The following is a 24,897-nucleotide window of genomic DNA, read 5'->3' on the forward strand; positions in this document are numbered from 1 at the left end:
CTTGAGAATGTAAACATCCCTTTTTTTTTTTTGCATATGCTTATGTATTTACTGATCTAAACCCAAGTGAGTGGGCCTTTTGGAAGTCTTTAGACTGGAGCTGTGCTTATGTAGGCACCTCATAACACCAAGAGCTCTGTTAGCTGTTAACTGAACCTGATCATTGACTCATAGAGCTAATTTTAGTGAGGAGACACAGTACTCTTGGCCAAAATGGTATAATGAAATGTTGAAGGAGGGATGCAGATAATTTCAGAATCATTTAAAGCTTTGCATCCCAAATGACAGACCAGTTAAAAACATGTTTTTCCCTAACAGTGACCCATGAACCAGATTGACAATAACAGTGGCTCTAGACAGCTCTGAAATAGTGCAATATCTGATAATAGCTCTTACAGACCATGACCTGATATTTAAAATTTCTTTTTTTACTATAATCAGAAAGTGCAATACTGCAGTCCTGCCTAACAAAACTTTCAGGTTTTAGACTATAAGCTTTTATTTTCCCTTGTGACTTTCTTTTTAACTACTGGGATATTTTGAAATATGTTGTTTTATTTTCAGATATTTGGGGGATTTCCCATATAGCTTTCTGTTAATGATTTCTAGATTAATTCAACTCTGGTCAAAGAACATATTTTGTATGATTTTGTTGAAAATTTCCAAAACATATGGCTGTTCTGTATTATTTGAAAATGAATTCATTGAGGTTTGTTTATGGCCCAGATTAAGGTCTATCTTGGTCCATGTGCACTTGAAAGGAATGTGTATTCATCTGTTGTTGAGTGGAATAGCCTATAAAACTAGGTTGACAGTGTTGTTCAGGTGTTTTTATATATACTTACTTTCTATCTAGTTGTACTATTAATTACTAAGAGAAGAGTATTAAAATCTCCAACTATAAGTATAGATTTGTATGTATCACTTTGGAGTTCTATTTTTGCTTTATACATTTTGAATCTCTTTTGTAATTTCTTTTTGCTGATTTGACCCCTTTATCAATGTAATGTCCTTTTTAACCAGATAACATTATTGCTCTGCAGCCTACTTTGATATTACTATAAGCACTCCAGCTTTCTTTTGATTGCTGCTTCCATGGTATATCTTTTATTCTCCTTTGTTTATCTGTATCTTTATATTTAAAATATTTACATGTGCACACATAGGCCACATTAAAGTGGATTGGATTTCTAGTAAACAGTGTATAGTTGGAAATTGATATTTTATACAACCTGAGAATCTCCATCTTTATCTGAATTGGTTCCATTACTTAGAGTTAATGTAATTATTGATACAGTTGGGTTTAAATCTACCAGCTTGGCATTGTTTTCTTTTTATTCCATTTGTTCTTGGTCATTTTCCCTTCTTTTTCTGCCTGCTTTTGCATTGAGTATTTTTATGATTTGTTTTTCTTATTAGTTAGACCTCTTTTAAAGAACTTATTAGTAGTTGCCCTACGTTTTATAAGATGAATCCTAATGTATCACTGATTCCCTTCAAATATTATTTTACTACTTCACAAGTAGTATAAAACCTTAAAACACACAATGCCAGAGTCAGAGTGAAGGCTAGCTCAGTCTTCATGTGAAAGTCTTTTTTCCCCTTCACATTCTCCAAGTTCATTGTTTATCCCATGTATCTAACTCAGCAACTTGTTCCTTATTGTTGCACTGAATAAGAATTGATGAAGTGTGCATACTTCCAAATCTTGGTATTTTTATCTCTTCGTCTATTTCTGTCCATCTGGCATTCTTCTCCTTCATTTTTCCCTACCCCTGACCTATCAAAGGTGCTATGATGTGAAAATGAAGACTTTTAACATTTAAATTTAAAGAAAGAGCTGTGTGTGGGGAGGAAGAAGTATATTGTGAATCTTTGTATACCTGTTCAGTTTTTCTGTAAATCTACAACTGTTCTAAAAAGTAACATCTATTTTTACAAAAATAAAATCAGGTAAGTGAAAACATATATTTAAAATTTTTATTTGTTATAAAATTATACATACCAAAAAATTTCTAAATTATAAAAAAGGTTTAAATCCATATAATTTTGTAGAATTTTCATACATTTTTATTCATGCAATTTTAATGATCTTGTTGAAAATTTCAAAACATATGGCCGTTCTGTATTATTTGAAAACTAAAAATGTCATAATAATTTGGTAACAATTTTCCATCATAACATTTCTTGATATCCATTTCCTCTCTGTCACATTCTTGCGGCTTCCTTGAGGCCTTTCTCAGAGATAGAGAGTTAGGAACATCGATGAGAGAGAAACATCGATCAGCTGCTTCCCGCACACCCCCCACCGGGGATGTGCCCGCAACCCAGGTACATGCCCTTGACCGGAATCGAACCCGGGACCCCTCAGTCCGCAGGCCGACGCTCTATCCACTGAGCCAAACCGGTTTTGGCCCATCATAACATTTCTTGATATCCATTTCCTCTCTGTCACATTCTTGTGGCTTCCTTGAGGCCTTTCTCAATTTCTGTTTCACTATTCTCTACTACATTATTCTGTATACCTTAGCTGCTTCATTATTTCCTCTTGCCTTCTTTCTGTTTTTCTCACTTCTGCTTAGCCCTCTTTGGACCTGTTTGCCTTGACTTTCCTTATTTTTATTGCTAATGTATAACCACATTCTGTAGACTTAATATGTTTTAATTCCCCAGCCTCTGGGTCTTTCTCTTGCCTGATAAAATGATCAAAATTGGAACTCCATTCATTGTTGAAAGCCCTCCGGTATTCTCCGTAATATTCAGAGAAGGCCATATGTTCTCTGCTTCTTCATTCGCCACTGAAATCAGCTGTTCTTTACTTTATTCTTCCGAATAACCATCCTTCCAAGGCCGTTTTGAGCATTTACTAAGCAATTTAGGGTAACAGAGAGGTCTTATAGCACAGAACAGTTAAAATCTAAAATCAAATGCTTTACATAACTGTTCTTATAAATTACTTGGCCATATCTATCACCAATAATGTGGCCTTTTCCCATAAATCTGGCTTTATAAAAACTATGGTCACTGATTTAAGTTAATGTCATTAGACCTAAACTGATGCTGCATTGTACATCATGAAGAGAAGAGATTCTAAAGGGGAAATTAGAAAATAAACTGGGTCTTGTGAAGGAAACTACTTAAAAGTTATTTTTAAATAGTTTTTCTATTAGTAAAAATTGGGGAAGAGATGTTTAATTTTCAAAATATTTGTATTTATATAGTGAAAGTAGCCGAACTGCCACTTAATTTTTCTTATTAAGGTGGTATTCTGACAAAATTTGGGTTAAAAGGGAAATGTTTACTTAGTGTAATTTTTCTTTTATAATTAAGTTGATTTGATGATTTTGTTAGATGTGTGGAATGGTTAGCCTGTCTCACAAATTTAGTATTTAATGTGTGATATCCCTTGACTTTCAAAATCTATTGAAACATTAAATCTTTAAATAACTTTTCATGATTCATAATTTTTTTTGGAAGCCAGAATTTATTTCTACTTAAAAAATGCTCAAGAAACTTTAAAAAGGCCCTAAAGCCCAAAGGTGTCCAGATTTAATTTAAGACCATCCTGAGGTGGTGTCCATTGGTTTCTCTTTTTGAGGCATCAATTTGATCCTTGTTAATGAAACACCCTGATAATTCTCATTGGATCGCCACTGGCCCGTGCGACTCCCAGTATCTGTCATAAATGGTCATCAGGTTATGAACGATGAGAAATGTAATACCAGAAGTAATCACGAAACGTCTGCAGATTCTACTTGAATATCCTTTTTGCATTATTCTTTGCAACCAGGCCCAGTGATTATTAATTTGAGTAGCGGAGATCATGATGAGTGTCACCTGCAAAGACTGGTATTGAATGCAGCTCTTTCAGAACAGAACCCAGCAAACAGCCTTCAAGATAAAACACCCTCCTTACTATTTTTCATCTTATGTGTTAACATTTCAATTTTTAAAATTAAAAAAAGTAAAGTTAATTATTAAAAGTAAAGAAAACAGAAGCCTGAACATAGTATACATTAATTACATAGTGAAGTGTGGTATTTCTGGAGTATACAATTTTAGAGTAGTAAACATCAAAATTTTAAGCACATAGAGCAATGAAATGTTTCTCATTTCACTCATTTATTTTTAGTAAAATTTGCTTTTGTAATTTAAAAATTATTTTTAATTGCAGTGTGTTAATATTGCTAATTTTTAAAGAAGGGATTACTTATTATATACTCAGTTGTTTGGAAAGACTGGCACAGTAGCCCCAATTCTAGATGAATGACCTTGAATTAAGTTACTTCTAAAGTTATCTTCTCATTTGTTATATGCGGGCTCAACCTCATTTTTTCTAAAATTTTGTAACTTTTATAACTCAAAGAGATGCCAAAACAAACACTATACAGTCCTGAAAATGCTCTCCAACTCTGTTATTCCATTATTCATCTTTGACTTGAATTATCTGCCCAGTATCACTACTAAGTGACAAGGAAGGAGCTTCTGCCGGGGATAGAAGTAGGTAACATATTCCATCTTGTGGCAGCTCAGACCATTGGCAGTTTTTCTCTCCAAGAGAGCTGACAGGTCTCTCAATAATTTCAGTGCTTGGAATCATACAAAACAAGCATAATCCAGCTTCTAGTATTAGAACCAATTGCTACTGTCATGTCCTCAATAATGCCATGGATAGGTTCTGCGACTTTAAATGAAAGCAAAACCAGTTTTACCGTGGATTAATTGATATAAACAAGATTTAAGTTCCCACACATCCTAACAACATTATAATGAAACTATGTTCAATGAAATGTTTTTAGATGACCTGCAGTATATTCTCTTCTTATTTTTCTTCTTTTTGTAAAATCAAACATCCTTTTTAGATGTTCCTCCTGTAACAATGTTTTGATTTGTATTATTTTTGTATAGTTTTGGACATATGAAATAAAACTAAAGGTGAACAGAAATTGAAAATAAGATTGGATAAACATTTTGGAGTTGATAGATTTTGATATCTAGGTCATAATGTATAAAAATCTTTTATTTTTAATTATAATTAAACCCAGAAATATTATTTTAAAGACTTTATCAACTGAGAATTAAAATAAAGCTAATGTTAGACCTTACTATCTCCCAGACTCTATTCTCTGCTAAGTGTATTAGCTCATTCAGTTTTTTCAGTAGTCCTATGAGGTTTCACATCTCCATTTTGGAGATTAGGTAACTGAGGTACATAGACACTAAACATCATGAAATAGAAATTATTCCAATTATATATTGAAATTATACTATATAAATTATGTATTAGAATATAGTTTTTTCCCTTCCACTGAACACTTCTATAGTGTTTGATAAATCTACTGTTCTTCATATTGGTTGCTGAGATTTATAGAGTGCTTATTTATTATGGGCCAATGTGCTGGTGCCTTTTGTATTTTATCTCAAGTAATCTTCATAGCCACCCCATAAGATAGGTGTTGATTTAACCCCTACTTTATGGGTGAGGAAAATTAGAAGAATTACTTGTCCTTGATCACACAACTAAAAATGGCAGAATTGGTGTGTGAGTCTAGGCAGTCTTAACTGAGTAGTCATGCTCTTGAAGGCATACTGCCTCACCAACTATACTGCTCTAGCATATTTGACATCATGGGGGGAAAAGAAGTAGATGCTTCTTCTTAGCAGGCAATTCCACCTATATAAGGTACAGACTACATGTGCATACATCAGAGAAGTCCTTTGAAATTATTTAATATCTTTTTTTCTGCATTAATTTGTAAGTAAGCATACTAAGTTCACAGGGAATGAAGACAAAGCTAAAACTTGATCTCTCAAGTACAAGACTGCAAGTCTTTTATCCCAGGATGATAGCAGCCAAGGCAGTCACATTGCTTACTCTGGCTTTAAGGGAGATTTGGAATATTAAGTGAAATTTTAGGATGGAAGAATACTATCGATAGCTTTTTATCTTTTTTCAAAGTTAAACGTCAACTTATATTTAATTGGTGGTTAAAGCAGATTTCCTGTTACCCAATGCATGTATATTCATATTCCTATCAAAATTGAATACACGTATATCTTTAGTGTTGTCTGCTAGTCTCCATCATTTGTGCCTGTAATTAAGAGTTCATTGCACTTCTATGGTAAATGATGTGGTTGCTTCCTCTTGCATTGTAATGACCTGGTAGTGCCTAACCTATAGACAAAGCAATGCTCAGAATATATGATTCAGGGTGTGCCTAAAGCTCTCATTGAAAGACTGAAGCATTGAGAAAAGTTAGCACATGTAACTATTCAACAAGGGAATTAAACTCTTCCTATCTATTTTCCTGTTATTCAGCAAGCGGATTCAACTCTATTTCTCATGTGTCGATAAGTACATTTCTCTGAAAACTCTCCCATTATATTCTTTATTTTCCTTGTACACTTTTGTTTTGGCTTTCTTTGGCGGTTACTCAGTTCAGCATGGTAGCTGTTCTCAGTAGTGCTGTGTTTGTCTGTGATTGTGCCACTTTTCACTTTCTTTTTCTCAATGGAACTTAGAAGCATTAAACACATCTCTCTAATAGTTAAATATCAAAATGAACTTTTTCTATGATGTGTGACTACTTGCCAATTTCCCCTCATCTACACTAATATAAATATCTGAGTAAAGTGATAAATTTTTATGTTTACCATAGTAAAAAAAAATTCTAATCACTATGCACCTAAAATTTCTCCTCTGAAAGTAAAGGAACAAAGGTAGCAAATGGATATATGTTAATAGGGGAAATCAGTACAAGAAACAATAGAGAAAGTCTTGAGAAATAAATGTAAGTGTATGAGTTTTGAAAATCTGGCTAAAATTGGTGTATTTAAAATCAATGACCAGGTATTTACAGTGTGTTGTATTCTCTGTTGTTCTTGTTGCACAATCCTCTAAAATAGCTAGTTAGGGATATAATTTTCACAATTGTAACCAAACATTTCTGGGATAGTTTTTTTTTTTTTTTTTTAATAGAAGACAGTGTTGGCACAGGGAATAAGAATCACTTGAAAATTTACTCCCTAAGACTCTAGAGTTGGGTAGAACCAGCCCTGTACATACTGGTTTAGGTGTGCTTGTTTTCAGCACAGTTAGTTACATGCTTTCTCAAGGGTTGTTAAAATGCCATATTTGATGAGAAAAATAGCACACTGCTATTTTTTAAGACATTTATTAAGCAAATACATGTTTGCTTATGTAAATACAAACCCTTCATCATTTATTTTTGTTTTGTCTTAGTAAGATAGACTTTTTCTGACACAACTAAAAGTAATAATAATTAAAGAGAGGCAACTCAATGTTTCAAGTGAAAAATTAGTTCCATTTTAACTAGTAAAAACCCTACACAAGATCTTGGCATTTAGGTTTAGGGTATGTATCTCTGGACCAGATCATATGTTATTTGAATCTACTGTGGTGTTGTTAGTATGTTTCGTAAGACATAGTGCAGAGTGCTATGATCTTTAAATGTTAATGTTCTTTTCTTATCACTTTACTGTGTAGATACCCTTCATGAGACCCAACTCTGCCACAGCTCATCCTCGGAGGCAATCCTGGAAACCTCTTTTATAAGTGTGATTTTAAAAATGTGGATAACACTCTCAATAGAGTACATAAAGTAAAGGAGAACAGCTATCTTGTCCTTCCCATAAGCTTATCACTGCAAAAAGTTGCCTTTGCTTGTCAGGTTTGGATAGAATGTAATTGATTGGTTTGTTACCTGGACTGACAAGGCATTTAATTTGCCTGTGTGGACTTTTTTTTCTATTTTTTTTTTGCACTAATCAGAAATATTTGATATGTGCATTGTTGAAAAATACTAGATAATGTCTTGTCAGAATTGTCCTATTAAGTAATGTTTTTCCCTCTTGCTTCTTTGGCAAATGATGATATACAGTATTTGGACTTACTGAAGAGCTATGGAAGCCTATGGGACTTAACTGCAATGTGCTATTACTGTTGTTGATCACTACCAGTAACAAATAAGAAAGACAATGCATTCCATTAGTCTGCTATTCTGCTTCATCCAACTCAATATATATATTCATATATGAAATGCTACATTGAGAAACAATTATAGACTCTTACATTAAACATTATTTCTATTTATCATATTCAGTAAGAGTGAAAGACTTGTAAAGCATATGTATTCTAGTTTTGACTCATTGTGTGAAAGCGCTGGTATTATTAGCATGAAATTTTTACAACTTCAGATTTGAAGCTCCTAAGTAAGAGTATGTCTGTGTTGATCTCTAGATATTTTTTAGTAATGCCCAAATTTATTCAGTCCTTATTGACATAATACAAACTTTCTGTATTCAGTATAATTTTATTTTTTCAACCTTAAGGATGAGGTTAAGAAATAAGGAGAGAGATACAAAGCTTATTGACTATACAAGTTGCCAGCTGAAAGATCTTCATCAACATCTTTATCTTTCCAGAAGTTTACAGAATTAAATTTTGATCTTCAAGCTTTAATGATCGAGGTTTAAGGCAACTACAGAAATTTGTTGAATATTTCATCACTCCATCTTGAACTGATTTAGAAGAGACTCTTTGCTGAAATTGAAATGCACATATACATGTAAATTGTCAACTTGCTTCTTGGAATTTCTTGATCTATAAATGTGGTTTTGGACATCTTTTCAGGTATAGTGGCAAATGAAATAGTTTAAACTTTAGGAATAGAGTAGGCAATGTGATAGATAATCAAAAGCAAGTGTAAAGTTACTAGTAATCTATAGTTATAGTAATCAACCATATTATTGGATAATAGTAATATGTATATAAAATATGTATAAACTGAGATTAAGGATTATCAAAAGTTCTTATAACATTGGAGGAAAAGTATTACTACCTATAGCAAACCAGTAAGCTTTTGTTTTAAGAATAAGAAAGGACTTACTATTTATTACTACATAAGTTTACTAATGTTGATAATTATTAGTATTGCCTGGACTCCAACTGATTTTAAGAAAAATTACACATTGCCATTTTCTGAAAAGAATGTGCTAATGTGTTATACCCTGGCCCTCCTTTGATATATGGTGAGAAATTGCTAGTGATAATTTTAGATTTCCTTAGAAATCATTAAGCCTTGTGGTTTTGGTATAACCATTAATCACAATCCCTTCCACCCTGGTTCTAATTAGAATACTACATTATTATTCTCTGTCTTGCAGCCTTCAGTGGTAGATAGGCTAGCCCTAAGAATATTTGTCACCCATCACAAATATAAACTGCATAACTCGTAATTATTGGTCCTAGAAACAGGTATTTGGAATAAGAGAACTTCTGAAGGGAGTAGAAAACACTTTCTCCAGATAATCTAAATGCTTTCACGGTACAAAATTAATTTTTACCATAATGGTCCAGTTGCTATGCAAAGAAAATACTAATATGTGCTTAATAAAATATGGACCAATTCACAGACAAATGTGAGAGAAAACTGCACAATAGATTAATGATGGCTGTTTGTTATGCAACGGGGAAAGAAAAAAACACTAAAATATCAGAAAGGAAATGAAATGACTGGAATACAAGAATGACACAAGTAGTGGTTCTCAGCCTTTACAGTGCATCAGGATTTCTGCCATATTTCCCTCCTCCTCTTCTTTCTCCCTGCTTTACTCCCTCCTCCTGGCTCCCAGCAGTTTCTGATGCAGTGGGTTTGCAGTGAGGCCTGAAAATGTGCATTCCTATCAAGTCCCCAGGTGATGCTGATGCTGCCGGCCAGGGACACCACTTTGAGAACCATTTGTATATATTTTTGAAAGAATCATTGTGTTGTGATTGACATTGATTGATTGTTGTTTTAATATCCTTAAAAAGGCACTTACATTTTTAAAAATATTTGTTTCCGTATAAAAATGTTTGTGGTAGTTTCATCTACAACACATACAATATCATTTCTTCATTTTCATAAATTCAGTTAAATGTTTATTTTATACCTATTATGAGGGAAGCAATATTTTAGATTCAGAAATGAATCAAGAAACATGTATCTTCATCCATAATCCTCTAATTCTTTTTGAAAAAGATTTGAAATTAGGATATTTGAACATGAAAACAAAATTTAGCCCTAACCTTTATCCATCTTAAATTTAGAAATGATATTTCTGTATCATTAAATATCTTTGTTAATTATGTGTTTCTTGAATTTTAATCTAATTTTACATTTATAATATTAAAAACTGATTACTGACCATAAACAATAAGAATATTCACACCCATTATCGTATTTTCCTGGGTTTATATTCTACTACTTAATGAGACCACTCTTTTTATTTTAATTTTAATCTTTTATTGTTGAGACTATTACAGATGTCCCCTCTTCCCCCCCCCCCTTTTTAAACACTTAATATTCTTTATTTGACAAAAGTTACCACTGTTTTGCTTGATTCACAGTATGGCATATTTTATGAATATTTCACCAAAATCTATTCAAGGAATTTAGAAGGACTCTCTGCAGCAGAATGAAGTATTAACATTGTTAATTTTATTTTCTGAAATAGTTTTTGATGGGTTGAAACTTGTATAAGAGATTCAGCTTTAGTGCTGTATGGCATATGAAGGCAGAAATCTTTTTCTGTAATCTGAGTCAGCACTTTGTTACGTTTTACGTATACTAAGGATTGTGCATAAAAATATTTCTGAGATGGACATGCTTTGCAAATACATTCTTAATAAAAACGTAGACCTCTTTCTCCCAGCACTCCCTCTAAGACTTTCTGCAGGTCTGCTGATAAGATTCACTGCTGTTCAGGCACATAAGAAATAATGAAATTGGATGCTCACGCTGGGCTTTGTAAATAAAATGAGATTGACCCCTAGCCATTATCTCATTTATCTGATTTACATTGTAAAATGAAGATCTACACTATTGATTAGGGCATAATTAGTTAATTATGAACAGGTAAATACAAAGTTATGTGGGGCTTGAGCACAGCAGGTTGTACGGCTGAAACATTTCCAGGGGCATGAGCAGATGGAGATCAGTTTATTAAAGAACAAAGCAGACGTGTTTCAGGTATGGAAATGTTGAATCATTCTCTCATGCTGTGAAGAGGTAGTTGACCTTACTGTGTATTTTTATATGAATTCTTTGATTTCATGTTTCATTTTTTTGTTTCACTTTTAATCTTGTTACCTGGTTGTGCAGATGTAGCTAACTGGAGTGATCTTGTTATTTAAGTGATCATTAAATATGAATTAGGATTTTGATAATTATCCATATATTTTTCCAATGAATATACTTTCATGTATAAAAAATAGTTCTTTCTTACCACTCTTTCATTCATTACTGGCTGTGATAAAAGTCTATAGTGGCACTAATGAAAAAAGTGTGTAAGGCCTTCACATTAGTCTTATATTTGTGAAATATGCTATAAAGACATTTTCTAGTTATTTTGTTTAGAAAATGCTTATATAAGTGGTTTAAACTATGATTGTAAAATAAAAGAAAAAATGTCTTTATTGATATTAAATGTTACTCTAATATTGTAGAATGCAGAATTTTGTGCGTGTTTGTATTATGTTAAAAGTGATTTAACTCATGGGCCACAGACATGCATCTTCTCCATCTTTTAAAATGAGTAACTGCAGTAATTGGTTACTGTAAGTGAACAGATGTAATAGTATCTATGTTTAGAGTCAGTATTGTATTTTACTCCATATAGACCTAGAAGGGATCTAAATTAATATTCAAGACCAATTCTTTTTATCTTTCTTGTATAGAACTTATACATGGAATGATGGAAAAGTAAAAAAATCCAATCTATGAATTCTCTCAGTATTTAGGGTGGTGTTTGTTTTTTTTTTTTTTTAAGTGAACAGATGTAATAGTATCTATGTTTAGAGTCAGTATTGTATTTTACTCCATATAGACCTGGAAGGGATCTAAATAAAATGTTTTCATGACATAAAAAATAGCTTGATTATGGATCAACTTGATCATAAAAAAACCATACATTCCTTTTCAAATCACATGTTGGGGATATCGCTTCTTCCTGACATTTATTTTAGTTACAAATTATATGCATAGGACATGCACTTAATTGTTTCTGTTAGTTTAAAAAGTAGTTACTTAGTGTACTCTCCCAGTGAAATTATCAACTGGATATTAGGGGAGTTAAACCCTTTGAAACATTGGTTTTTAGCCTGTTTCTTGGGCACAGGAGGAAATAAATCAGTTGTCTCTCTTTGAATTGTATGTATTCTCAGCAATCAGATAAACATGATCGATTGCTTGTTATATGGATCATAGGACATATGAACATAAATCCTTTTCTTCCTCTTCTTTGTCTAGGGTGCTTTACTTAACCATGTGCTAAGTAAGTATTTTAAATACATATAGAAATATGTTTATTTGCTCACTGCATTTTGTTAAATTATTGTGAAAAAGGCCATATATATAGCTGCTTTATTATCTGGATCCATTATTAATCTGATGCCTAGGAAATTGTATTTAATAAGAATCTAATTAAACAATCAGTTTTCCTTTTATCTTATATATGGGGTTCATTTAATCTCATTTAAAATTGTAATTTTAGAGTGCCCTATAGTGTTAATGTGTACATTATTTATTAGATGTTTAAAGAATACTTCTTTAAGCATCCAGTTTGCATTTTATTAAAAATTTCATAGTGTTTCTTTACAGGATCATTTTATATTCTCTTTGAATATTTTAAGACATTTCCTTCCTATTTAACATGTGCTATTGGTATAATAGTCTGTTTTTATTACATAGACATTTGCATTATTTAATAAAGTATATTATTATATCACTATGCTTTTGTGGGTCAATGACTGCTTTTGCAAAAGATTTTTAAAACATTTTATTCACTATTTTGATAAATATATACTATATATGCACTATAATTATGTATTTCCAAGTATATGTAAGAAGTAGAGGTAGAGACAAACAATAATAATTTCATCACTAACTACTTCAACTCTACTTTGCTTTTAGGTAGCAGAATGATTGCAGGCCCTTATATATTTCTAATTTTTGAGTTTTTAAAATGATATAAATTTGTAACAGAGCCAGAATTTGTTCTGACAGAATTTGCTAAAGTTTATCAAATGGTGTGTGTGTGCGTGAAATAAGAAACCCACTGTTTTCATCATTTACATTGTTATTTGATTCCTAGGATTCTTAATGATATCTCTTACATTTGTCTGGTATATTCTTGCAAATTCTGCTCAAGTTCATTGTGTCATTCAGTATATTTTTATCAGCACAAAGATTTCTTCAATATTCTAGTGTAGAAAAAAACCAGATTTTTTCCTCATGGAAATAATTTTAGTTATTTCTAGAAAGAGCTTACATTTGTATATTTATTTATTAACAGAGCTAATGATTTCAAGATTGAGTTATTTCTTTTTGTTTTTGTTTATTTTCTCTCCTGGATTTTGGCAGTTCCTAAGTGTACTAACTACTCCTTTTTTAAATTGAGTCTTGGAATTGCAGTTTTTTATTTACTGGTGAGCGAGCTATAACCTGAGATAAGTATCACCCTTAATTCAGACAAGCAAATTCTTCCTCTCCTCTGGGCCCCATCACAAATACATCAGAGCTCCACATGTAGACTAAGTCACTCTAAAATGTGTCACTATTGAAAGAATTAGTAAGGATCAGCTCATTTCCAAATGGCATATACTTCAATATTATATCCTAAGAAATCTAGCATATAAACCTTTCTTTACGCTTTTGCATTTATTCTTGAGCTGAAAGATAACTTGATTTTACTATTAGCTGAAATCATCTACAAATTGGAACTATATCAATGTAACAAACTTGTTCTTAGTTTATTAGCTGGAAATGCATAGCTATTCCAGCAAGAATCACCTGCGTACATGAAGGTAAAAAATAATGAATTAAGATTCACCTTTATATTCATCATGGTGTTTGACTTGAATTATACAATGGAAATCTTAACGTATAAGTTATTTTGACAGTTATAAAGGAAATATGCAGTAATTATGTTGTAATTTGATATGAACTAGGAAAACATTAACATCTAACCTATCAAGAGCCCAGATTATTGGCATTCTGAACTGTAAGGATCATTGCCCAAAAACCTAAAGTTAAGCAAAAAATATAGTCACTGAAAATTGTGTCCATATACTTAGCTCAGTAGAAATTCTCATTTTTGTGTCTTTTTACTGTCAATTTGTCTTAATGAGGTTAGTGGTCTGGTTTCTGAATCCATAACAAATTACTGTTGGGGAAATGCTGCTTAAACAAATACACTGACAAGATCAGAAAACAGTGGCTGATACTTTTCAAGCAAGTGAGGACTCTGAAAACATAAAAAAATGTTGAATACAAGAATTCAGACAGAACAGCAGATTGATGTTATTCACTCCAAACACAAAAGGCTGATACACTGTTAGACACATAGCAACATCTGTTACCCATACTCATGACCCTGAGATGACAGAGAGCGTGTAAATTATGTTTAATGTGTTTTCTTGAAGTAAAGAATGTGATTCTTTTCAAATTTCCCTTTCAAAGACGACTGAAATACTAGTTTGCTGGAAGGAATATGGCCTCAGCTATCTAGAAATTTCTACATTCTCATAAACTCAGAAATGTTTATACTCTAAAGGTCTCATAACCATCCATATGTTTAACAGAAATTTTAACTATTGAAAGCTAAATAAATTGAATTGAGAAGAAAGAACATAAATTGTGTGGGTTTGTCATTTCGTCTGTATTATATTTGATGTTAGCTAGTATTATCTATTATTTCTTAATGTCAGAACACAGATATTTAAATATTTTAACTGCTTTTAAATATAATTTGGATGGTTCATTTATAATACTGGCATAATAAATAAAGTACTATTATTCTTATTTGATTTTATTTTTTTCCATAGCTAGAATTATCACAGTAAACTTTTCCCCCCACTAACTCCATTTCTTGAGTCTAATAAGGAGAATGTTGTAGAGGAAGAAATGCATAAGTTTATGACATATAATTGTGTTTTAAGCTTCTTTATACCTGAATAACTTGGCTAAGTTGCTAACTTTTCTGAAAACTCTTGATTCCTAAAATGGTTCTTTGAGAGATTGGGTTTTGTAGCATTATATGAAATATTTAGTATAAATGTATATTTGTAATCCTATTTATTGTGATTTTAGAAAAATCAACAGTTTTTGTGTGTTGTGTATAAAATAGCTGTTTCCCCTTTTTTCTAAGAAAGGTTATTAACTAGTAGTTAGTATATATTCAAGTAACGTGGGCCCTATAATTTTCCCCTTGGTTTCTTAGTTGTGGATATCTCAACTTTTAAAGTTTTCAATCAGTAAGAGAAACAATATATGAAGAGAATCTGACAGATTGATTTGGAGAAAGTATTTTTTTTTTTTACTTAAAAAGAGCACAAAGAAAGGGAGGAATATAAGTCTTTCTATAAGATGTATACATCTTTGTTATTTGTTGTTAAATTTTGGTCATGTCATTCCAACTGATAAAAAATTATTTTTATAAGACACTGAAATAATACAGATCTTTCTTCATTGTCAGCAGGATGAGATTGTCTGAAACGAAGAATAGGTATGATAGTTTTCTTAGATTTTGTACATCATAGGTTGCAAAGACACTACCAAAACATTTATTAAAAAGATTTAAAATGTACTAGGAAGCCCTTTGAAAACCAAATACACTGAGAAAAAGTGACAGGTAAATTTTGAGAAAATTACATCTAGTTCTTAGAATGATTTTTATTTGCTATAGATTGTGATAGCATGCTATAAAATTTGGAAAGTTTATTTATAATCTACATTAACTTTGAGAAAGAGTGATGAGATATAAATTGTATAGAATTGATTACAGATAAGTGTACGTAGCCTGTAGAATTGCTTAGAGTTCTACAAATTTTTAGAATAATCACAATGTAGTGAAATGAATTCATAATCTTGAATTATATGTATCATATGTTTTTAAGCTATCTAATGGGCAAATGATTAATTCTTAAAGTTCAAAATCAAAATTGTGTTAGTTTTAAACACATATATTCATTCATATGTCCTTAACATTTCTATTACAAAGTGTTCTGAATGATATTTTTTTATCATTTGTTAAATTTGTTATATTTTGTTTTTCCTACCATTATTTTAGGTTTAGATTGTTTTTGTCATAAACACTAATTTAATAATCTTGTGAGCTAAAGGTAGAATTAACAATGATAAAGTTGAAAGGGGCAATCGTTTGCTATTTGTCTTTGAAAAAGATGCTTTCTAAAATATTATTTAGATATACCTTCAATCTGTTTACCCTGCAGATGTGATGAATGCAGACTGTGCTACCATTTTGGCTGTTTGGATCCTCCTTTGAAAAAGTCTCCTAAACAAACAGGCTATGGATGGATATGTCAGGAGTGTGATTCTTCATCTTCTAAGGTAAGGGGGAAAGCCTATAAGGAAAAGTATTGTTTCCCTTCATTTTGATGGCTTTTCTATATCTACCATCAGCTTCCTAACTTTAAAGAGAATTGGAATATGAAGGGTTAATATTTTAATCTAATGCAATTTAAAAAAATATATTGCCACAGTGATTTTATTGCCCTTAAGTTAAGGAATAAATAGCTCTACTAAATTATATAAATTTCCTCTATGAAATATTTTAGCTGTTTTGTATGGTCTCTATATTATTGTAATAGATTAAATAGTGCTATGGTAGCCAAAAAAGTCACCCTCTGCTAATTTACCACACCTGGGGAATAGGGAATAGCAGGGAAATTCTGACTTGAGTCATATGTATAAATGTTAACTAAAAGAATAATCAGCAAAATCCAGTTTTATTTTGTAGATGACTCATCTTAACATAAATAAGTATATTGTGAATGTTTATATTATCTGTATTTTTAAACTAGTTTTTATATTCTAAAATTCATTTCTGATATTTTAGCTAAGTAGGAAGGATGACATTTCTAATAAGGTCTTTAACAGTTTATTTCAAGAAATAAACTATTAAAGTTATGTCTTTTGTATATCAATATTATACCCTTAAGTGGTAGTAATCTACAGTTTAAGATTATTGTGTTTCTTTAAAGTATGTGAGTAGCTGGACTCCTAATGCTTTGGTTCATTTGACAGAAATATTGAATATATTTGAATTAAGACATTCTGGTCAGCTGTGGGTTAATCAAATTGTTCTTCCTTAACTGTCTATTGTAATATGGACATCAAACCATCTTTTTTAAAATACCACTTATATGCATTTATCTGTCCTAGGGTAAGTTAAAATTGATACTGAATTCCTATCTAATCAGGGAATCAAAAGTATTCTTTCTATCAATAGTTAAAATTATTTGCTCCAGCTTACCACAGAGGTCATCTGTAAATGTTTATTTATTAAAAATAGTTTTACAGAAAAAAATATTTAAAGATCTTATAAAGTAACATATTTAGCCGAAACTGGTTTGGCTCAGTGGATAGAGCGTCAGCCTGCGGACTGAAAGTTCCCAGGTTCGATTCCGGTCAAGGGCATGTACCTTGGTTGCGGGCACATCCCCAATGGGAGATGTGCAGGAGGCAGCTGATCGATGTTTCTCTCTCATTGATGTTTCTAACTCTCTGCCTCTCTCCCTTCCTCTCTGTAAGGAATCAATAAAATATATTTTTAAAAAAATAAAAAAATAAAGTAACATATTTATTAAAAGTTTATATGTTTGTACAATAATTATTAACATAGAACATAGTAGGCATTTTATTTAATAATAAATAAAACATTTTGCACGAGGTTTTAAACTATACAATATCAAGAATTATTTTCCATTAATTTTATTAAGACCCAGATTTAAGAGGGAGCATATTTAATATCAAAAGGTTTTATTGCATAATTTTAAAATGCTTTCCAGAAGTTGAATTTAAATGAACAAATAGTGGCATACTATATATTTTAAATAGTTTTCTTGTGGGACTCTTTGTAGTCTAAAATAATTTTTTAAGTGTGTTTTTTTGTTTTGTTTTGTTTTTGTTTAGGGTTCCTCCTAACCTTACCAAGCAAATTAGGAAAGCAATTTTTGAAAAAGGATTTATTGCCTTTTATAAATATGTATTTTTGCATACATTCTTTTGAAAGGCTCTATACTACTATAAATTTGTAGCATTATATTAAACATAAAGAGTGGCTTTGTTAAGTTATAGTAACGGATATTGAAAATGCAAGGGGACATATTTCACATAGTTTGGGAGTGCATCATACATTTCCTAAATGCAGTTACGTGCCTGTAGCCATTGAGAAGAGTAGGTATTTTTGTTTGTTTGTTTCTTCCTCTCTACTAGGAATTAAGTAGGTCTTTGAACTCTGAATGGAAATCCATTAGGATGGCACATTGTTAGAAAACTTGCATTGTATTTGCTAAACTGTTTGACCAGTGATTGAAAAGCTATTTAAATATTTTTAGTATTTGAAGACCATAGTCCTAATACTGCTACTTGAGTAATCTTTCAGAAAGTGTATTTGTCACACCTCTGCTTTACATCTGTTAGTGTGTTTTCATCCTCCTACATATTAAAAATATATCCTCCCCAAATCAGGAAATGAATGTTGATACATTATTACCATATAATCCTCAAACCCCATTCAAGTTTTGCCATTTGCCCAGTAATGTCCTTTATAGCAAAAGGATCCAGTACAGAATCACTTGCTGCATTTAGTTTTCATGTTTCTTTAGTCTCTAATCTTTGTCTGACAATTTTTGACTTTTATTATCTTGCCACTTTTGAAGATTACAGAGCAGTTACGTATCTTTGATGTGCTGCAGTATACTTTCTATCAGGTGACACATGATTTTGATTTGAACCATAGCTGGTGATGTTAACTTTAATTACTTGAATCAAGGAGTTATCTGGAAGTCTCCGTTCTCTTCCTCTTTCTAATTAATAAGTAAATTGTGGGGAAGAACCTTGAAACTATTAAATATCTTATTCCTCATCAAATTTTCATTTTCTGTTTTTTCCCCCTGTGGCTTTATTATTATTTTGATGTTCAAATTGTCCCAAATTTGGTGAATGGCTTCAGGCTGATGTCTGTCTCTTCAACTTGGCATTTGTGTCCTTTTGACATGAACAGCAATCTTTGAGTATATTCTTACTAAAAATGTTCCAGGCTCAGTTTGCACTTCCCATCCCCCTACTCCTGGAACCAGATATTTCTCCAAGGAACTCTGGTTCCTCTTAGTAGAGAATGGTATTTAGAAACTAAGATAATGGGTACTAGGTGTGCTCATGGGATGTTGCTCCTACTAGCTCTTCTCAGTTGACAGTGCCAAAGACTAGATGTATGTACAGGTATATCTTTTTTTATTGCACTTCACAGATACTGTATTTTTTACAAATTGAAGGTTTGCCCTACACTGAGCAAATCTATTGGCATTTGCTCACTTTGTGTCTCTGTGACACATTTTGATAAGATATGTATATACATTGTAATTTTAGACATAATGCTGTCACACACTTAACAGCTGATAGCTCTATAGACTCTATTACATTTTGAAAATGAAATGTATTTTAATAAACACTGTATATACACCGTGTATACATTTTTTGGGACACCCTGTATATTCTTACATGATTAATCCTCTGATACAAAATTAATCTCTTTCACCCTTTACCTCCACCCTACATTGATACCTACTTTGTTTACCATAACTTGATGGCTTTTAGACTGAATTGTTCAGGAAGGAGAGAGAGAGAGGGACTAAGGGTGGATGTTTATATTTTTATAAGCTCCTCAAATTAAAAGCAGTCAGGAATAATAACTTTTATGTATTTTATGAATTCTTCAGTTATTAAAGTTTTCAAGCTAAAAAGTAACTTTTTTAGAATTGTAAAACAAATACACACAATGCAAAACCCAAATTAAACTTTAGCTGACACTTAAAAATTACAGTGTATACTTACATATAAGATAGACAATATTGTATTTTTTTGAGGTATTAAATTAACTTATTTCAATAAAGTTTATTATTTAAAATTTAAAAGTTATATTGAAAATTATAATCTCAGGCAAAGGTTTTACTTTTTTAAAAATTAAATCTTTATTGGTGAAAGTAATACATATGTCCCCCTTTCCCCCCATTGACCCTTCTAGCCCACCCCACCCCCGCATGCCCCTGCCCCTGCTCCAGACCTCTACCACCCTATTGTCTGTGTCCAGGGGTTATGCATATATGTATGTATACAAGTTCTTTGGTTGATGTAGGGCACAGTTCACTATTCAGTCTTTTTCTAGGGTATACTTAATATAGATCTAAACTTCTGTGGCTGAAACACCCAAAACGAAGAACTTATTTGACATGGTTAATGAACATGTATAAATATTTATTTTAAAAGTGATTCATCCAAGTCATCTATATTCACAAGTGCCACTGAGAATTTAAATTTACATCCCATATTTTACAGTGACTTTGCCAGTTATGATTTTACCTTTTCATCCTTGTTTAAGCTCTGTTTTGTGAAAAGCCATAAAGTAAACATGACAGGTCATTATCTGACTAGTACAAGATGAGCTGTCTTAGCATGGAGACCTGCATGTGGTTTGCTTGTATTTGATCTTTCTAGTATGCTACTCTTTATAAGTCATAAATATGCATAGAAATCTCATCCAAATTCCTATGGAAGATTTTCTGGAACTACAAATGCCAAATGAGACAAGTGGTACTTTTTGATAATCATTCTATTAAAAATCCCTGAGTAAGGGAAGTATGATATTTTTTCATTTCTGTTTTATTTTCCAAATTTTCTTCATTGAACAACTAGAATCCTATAACCTATATACTTATGTTGAAATGACATATATAAATATTTAGTTTAAGTAAAATAGTCATTGAGAATTTTGCCCCTTTAAGAATGGAACAGAACAATCTCCAAGGAGTATTTGCTACAATACATTAAGAGAGCACATTTAATTCAACCTAGAAATATTAGAAATTGAATGTCTGAATTTTATGTATTATGAAGATTTGTGAAAAATATAAAATTAAAATGAGTTATCCTTTAAGGTCCTTTGAAATTTGAAGCACATAACTGACTCATGGAAAAGGACTTTGTAATATTTTAACTATTCATTTGGCCTCGGATTTTTTCTGACATTAGGTTAAAATTTAAGTCTTTGAATTTAGCACAGTTGACAGAGAAGTCATTTTCAGGTAAAATTTATACCACTTAACCATCTTAATTCGGTATTCTTCTCTCACTTGTGTAACAAGCAGTAAGGCTTACAACAGTGCACTTTATTAAGCTTTATGAGTGATGATTGGCCTTTTCACTGATACAGGCAGGTAAAAATCTGGAGAAAGATTGTGTGCAGTGCCCTCCATTACAATCCCATAGAACAAATCTGTTGTGGTTTGTAGACTTACTCAAAGTTTGAGAATTAAAACTCTGGGGATAAACTCTGGTTATCCTTGATGATGGCTATAGTTAAAAATTTAGCCCTAGCTGGTTTGGCTCAGCAGATAGAGCGTCGGCCTGCGGACTCAAGGGTCCCAGGTTCGATTCCAGTCAAGGGCATGTACCTGGGTTGTGGGCACATCCCCAGTGGGGGGCGTGCAAGAGGCAGCTGAATCGATGTTTCTTTCTCATCGATGTTTCTAACTCGCTATCCCTCTCCCTCTCCCTTCCTCTCTGTAAAAAAATCAATAAAATATATTTTAAAAAAAATTTAAACTTTAGATTTCCTCCTTCCTACTGTGTGTGATAAAACCCACAACCTTCCAAATAATGTTCTACCTTATCCTAGACTAAGTTTAAGCTGTGGCCCGTTACTCTGGATTTTCCCTGGCAGGCAAAATTGTATGTCTTTTAAACCCTTAGTTCCTAAAGGAGTATCATACTTTCAGACTAGCAACATGATTTGTGAATTCAATGAAAAGTAATAGCCATTCACAAGTCCACTGTGCTTTTTTTTAGAGTATGTTGTTATACTGAACTGAACTTACTATCTATTTGTCATAATAGCCTGCTCACAGAGGTTGCTTATATTATTGTTCCAGACATGTTTATGAAACCTATCCCTAGGTAATATTTTTATCAAGTAACAATTTTCAGCAGAACAAAGATTGTTTATGGTTATTCTTTATAATAGAATTAGAATTTATGCTGATGTGTTTAGTTCTGTAACTTAAGGTAGTTTTCATGGGGCTTGTGCAATATACATTAAGCATATTGGTTTACTTCAATAAATTATGGTCAGGTATCCTTAAAAACCTTTTAAAATATATGATTTATTTCCCTTGGTAAAATTTATCAGTGTTTATGACATACATTTTTATATATTTGAGCATCATATTCATAAAGAAAATGATTTGGAACCTCTAAAACTAGACAAATGTTTTCTATATTAACATGCAAAATTGAAAAACTAAATTAAGTTACACTTACTACAAACTGGAGAAACCAAGCTATTTTCTAATTTGGATGGCATGTGGGCTTGATGTGTTTCCATAGCATGCTGTGGAATGCCATATGTGATGAGAAACTAAATCACAACTGAGATAATTAATCAAAGTACACTCGGGTGCCATTCATAGAGTTGTCTTTCAGAAATAACCAACTTAATATTATTCTGTAGTTTAAAAAAAAAATTTGTTTTTATTATTTTGGAGAAAAAATGGCCCCTACTAAGAATATGGACTTAAGCTGAAAGATATTTCATTACCTCTTTTCAAAAGTTAGTAAGACCCAGTATTTGAAATGTTAAAATGGAGTTTTATAATATACCAATATAAAAATTCAGAGGTGATGTAGACTGTATTAATTATGTAAACTCTTATTCCAGTATTTGTATATAAAGTGTGAGAGACATTGTTCATTGCAAAATGATGGTTCTAGTTAATATAAGCTAGCCCATTCTCAGAGCTGTGAAAGTAACCCCTGAATAAGAAAGACTCAAATTCTAACTTCAAAAAAGAGAGAGTGAGATTTCATGTATGCTAGATGTAGATACAATTAGTTTATTCCTTCTAATTTATTAAACATTTAGTTTAACTATTTCATCATTTTGTAGAATTACTTATCTGTTAAAAATTAACCTACATATTGTGACTTAAGAAGTACCTTTTTGCCTACAACAAAAATAGATTTCTTCAAATCTAAGCTAGAAAATTCAAAGAATGCACTCTGATAGTTAATAGAATTGAGTTCTGAAGTTAAATATATTTAAGCATTCTAATCTTGATGTTCTGATAGAATCCTTACCAAGATTGATAAGAAATTATAGACTAGAGTTTGGGGAAATAATGAAAGTGTGTTATACCATGTTACTAACATTTTGACATTTATTTTTTGACGTTTCTGAAATTCGGATGTGTATCTATAAGCAATTTCTATCTTTAAGTGATAATACTTTTTCCATAAAAATTTGCCATTAAATGTATGGAATTTCTTATAATTTGAGACATTGTTGAATAAGAAAATAGAATAATTTCAAATACTCAGAAAGTATGCAATATGATATGGAGAGAATAGCGTTATGAGCTTTCAAAAGAAATAAACTGGGTTCATATAGTAACTAATGCTGTGACCTTCAGCAAGCTTCACTTCAGTGAGCGTCAGGCTGCTCATTTGTGAAAAGTTTAATGGCAATACTTAGTAAATGGCAACTCTTCTTATTTTTAAAAATAAGCAAGCTTTTTAGTCACAGAGAGAAAAGTTCAAAATTGGTGATAATGTTTCTTTCTTCACTCCCACCCCTCCCTTCCACTCTCTCTAAAAACAAATGGAAAAATATATCCTTAGGTGAGGATTAACAACAACAAAATCTTCCTCATTACTCTGCTTCATCTTTTTGCTATCTCTTTTTGGTAGTTGACACTGTTGATAACTTCCTACTTTTTATAAACTCCTTTCTTACCTTTAATGAACCTGTTTTCTCCTGGTTTTCTTTTGTCTTTCTGATAGGCTTCTCTGGCTTATTTCCACAGACTTCTTTTCTCATTCTGCAGGTAACAATATCCATACTCAAAGCTCAGTACCACAGCAGTTTTGCTACAGGAAATTTGGGATTTAGTTTTAATGATCCATCTACTTTCTTGAGTTAATGTTCATCAAAAGAGAGACTTCCTGCCTTTTTAAATAACCTGTGGTCTAATTATGACATAATGTAGTGATAAATTTACTCATAAGCTCTAGTTGGCCATTTCCATTATCTAATAGTCTCCTTTTACTGCAAAGTTTAGTGTTTACTTTAGCAGGAGAATACATATCAACTGATCTCCAAAGGAAATATTATTCTGGAGATATGATTAAATGTGCTATAACTGAGGTATCATACTGTAAGTTTTGTTTAACTTTAAAGCTAGAAAGTAATAATTCAAAACAGTATTTTTTAATATAACAGAACTAATAACCTTATATAAAATCTGGCTTTAAAAAAAATAAGTGCTTCTTACTCTTTTTCTCCTTACTTCTTTTCTCTGATTCTACCTCTCTGGAGAAACTTGGAGTCAGAAAAATAAGTCACTTTGTGTATATGTTTTTAAATTGTTTATAAATGTAATACATGGTCATTGTAGAATAATTGAAAAATTCAAAAAAAATTAAAAATATTTAAAATGACCTGTAATAATAGCACCTAAAAGTATGACATTTCTGCTCATGTTTTGGTATATTTTACTACAAGCTACTTTTTAAGAATTGCAATCATATTAATCAATGGAAACCATCAACAAAACGAAAAGACAGTCTACTGAATGGGAGAAGATATTGAGCAATGTAGATGTGATAATGTGTTAATATCCAAAATTTGATGAACTCATGCAACTCAACACACAAGATTTGATTTAAAAATGGGCAGAGGACCCGAAGAGACATTTCTCCCAATAGGACATATGAAAAGATGCTCAGCATCACTAATTATCAGGGAAATGCAAATTAAAGC

The 24,897-nt window shown here is 31.7% G+C and overlaps 1 protein-coding gene across 4 annotated transcripts in view; it reads left to right on the forward strand.

The window, feature by feature from the left end:
- PHF14 (PHD finger protein 14) overlaps positions 1 to 24,897 on the forward strand; it is a 154,274-nt gene that overhangs the window by 83,338 nt on the left and 46,039 nt on the right. For 3 of the 4 annotated variants that reach the window (XM_006085019.3, XM_006085018.3, XM_023750760.1), the window contains exon 17: positions 16,295 to 16,412. In XM_006085019.3, the coding sequence (XP_006085081.1) occupies positions 16,295 to 16,412 (118 nt within the window). Of the gene's footprint in view, positions 1 to 7,507; positions 8,648 to 16,294; positions 16,413 to 24,897 lie in introns of those variants that run through there. The other variant, XM_006085020.3, reaches the window with a different exon arrangement.

The sequence above is a fragment of the Myotis lucifugus genome, unplaced genomic scaffold (assembly GCF_000147115.1).
Source record: "Myotis lucifugus unplaced genomic scaffold, Myoluc2.0 scaffold_15, whole genome shotgun sequence".
Taxonomy (NCBI): Eukaryota; Metazoa; Chordata; class Mammalia; order Chiroptera; family Vespertilionidae; genus Myotis; species Myotis lucifugus.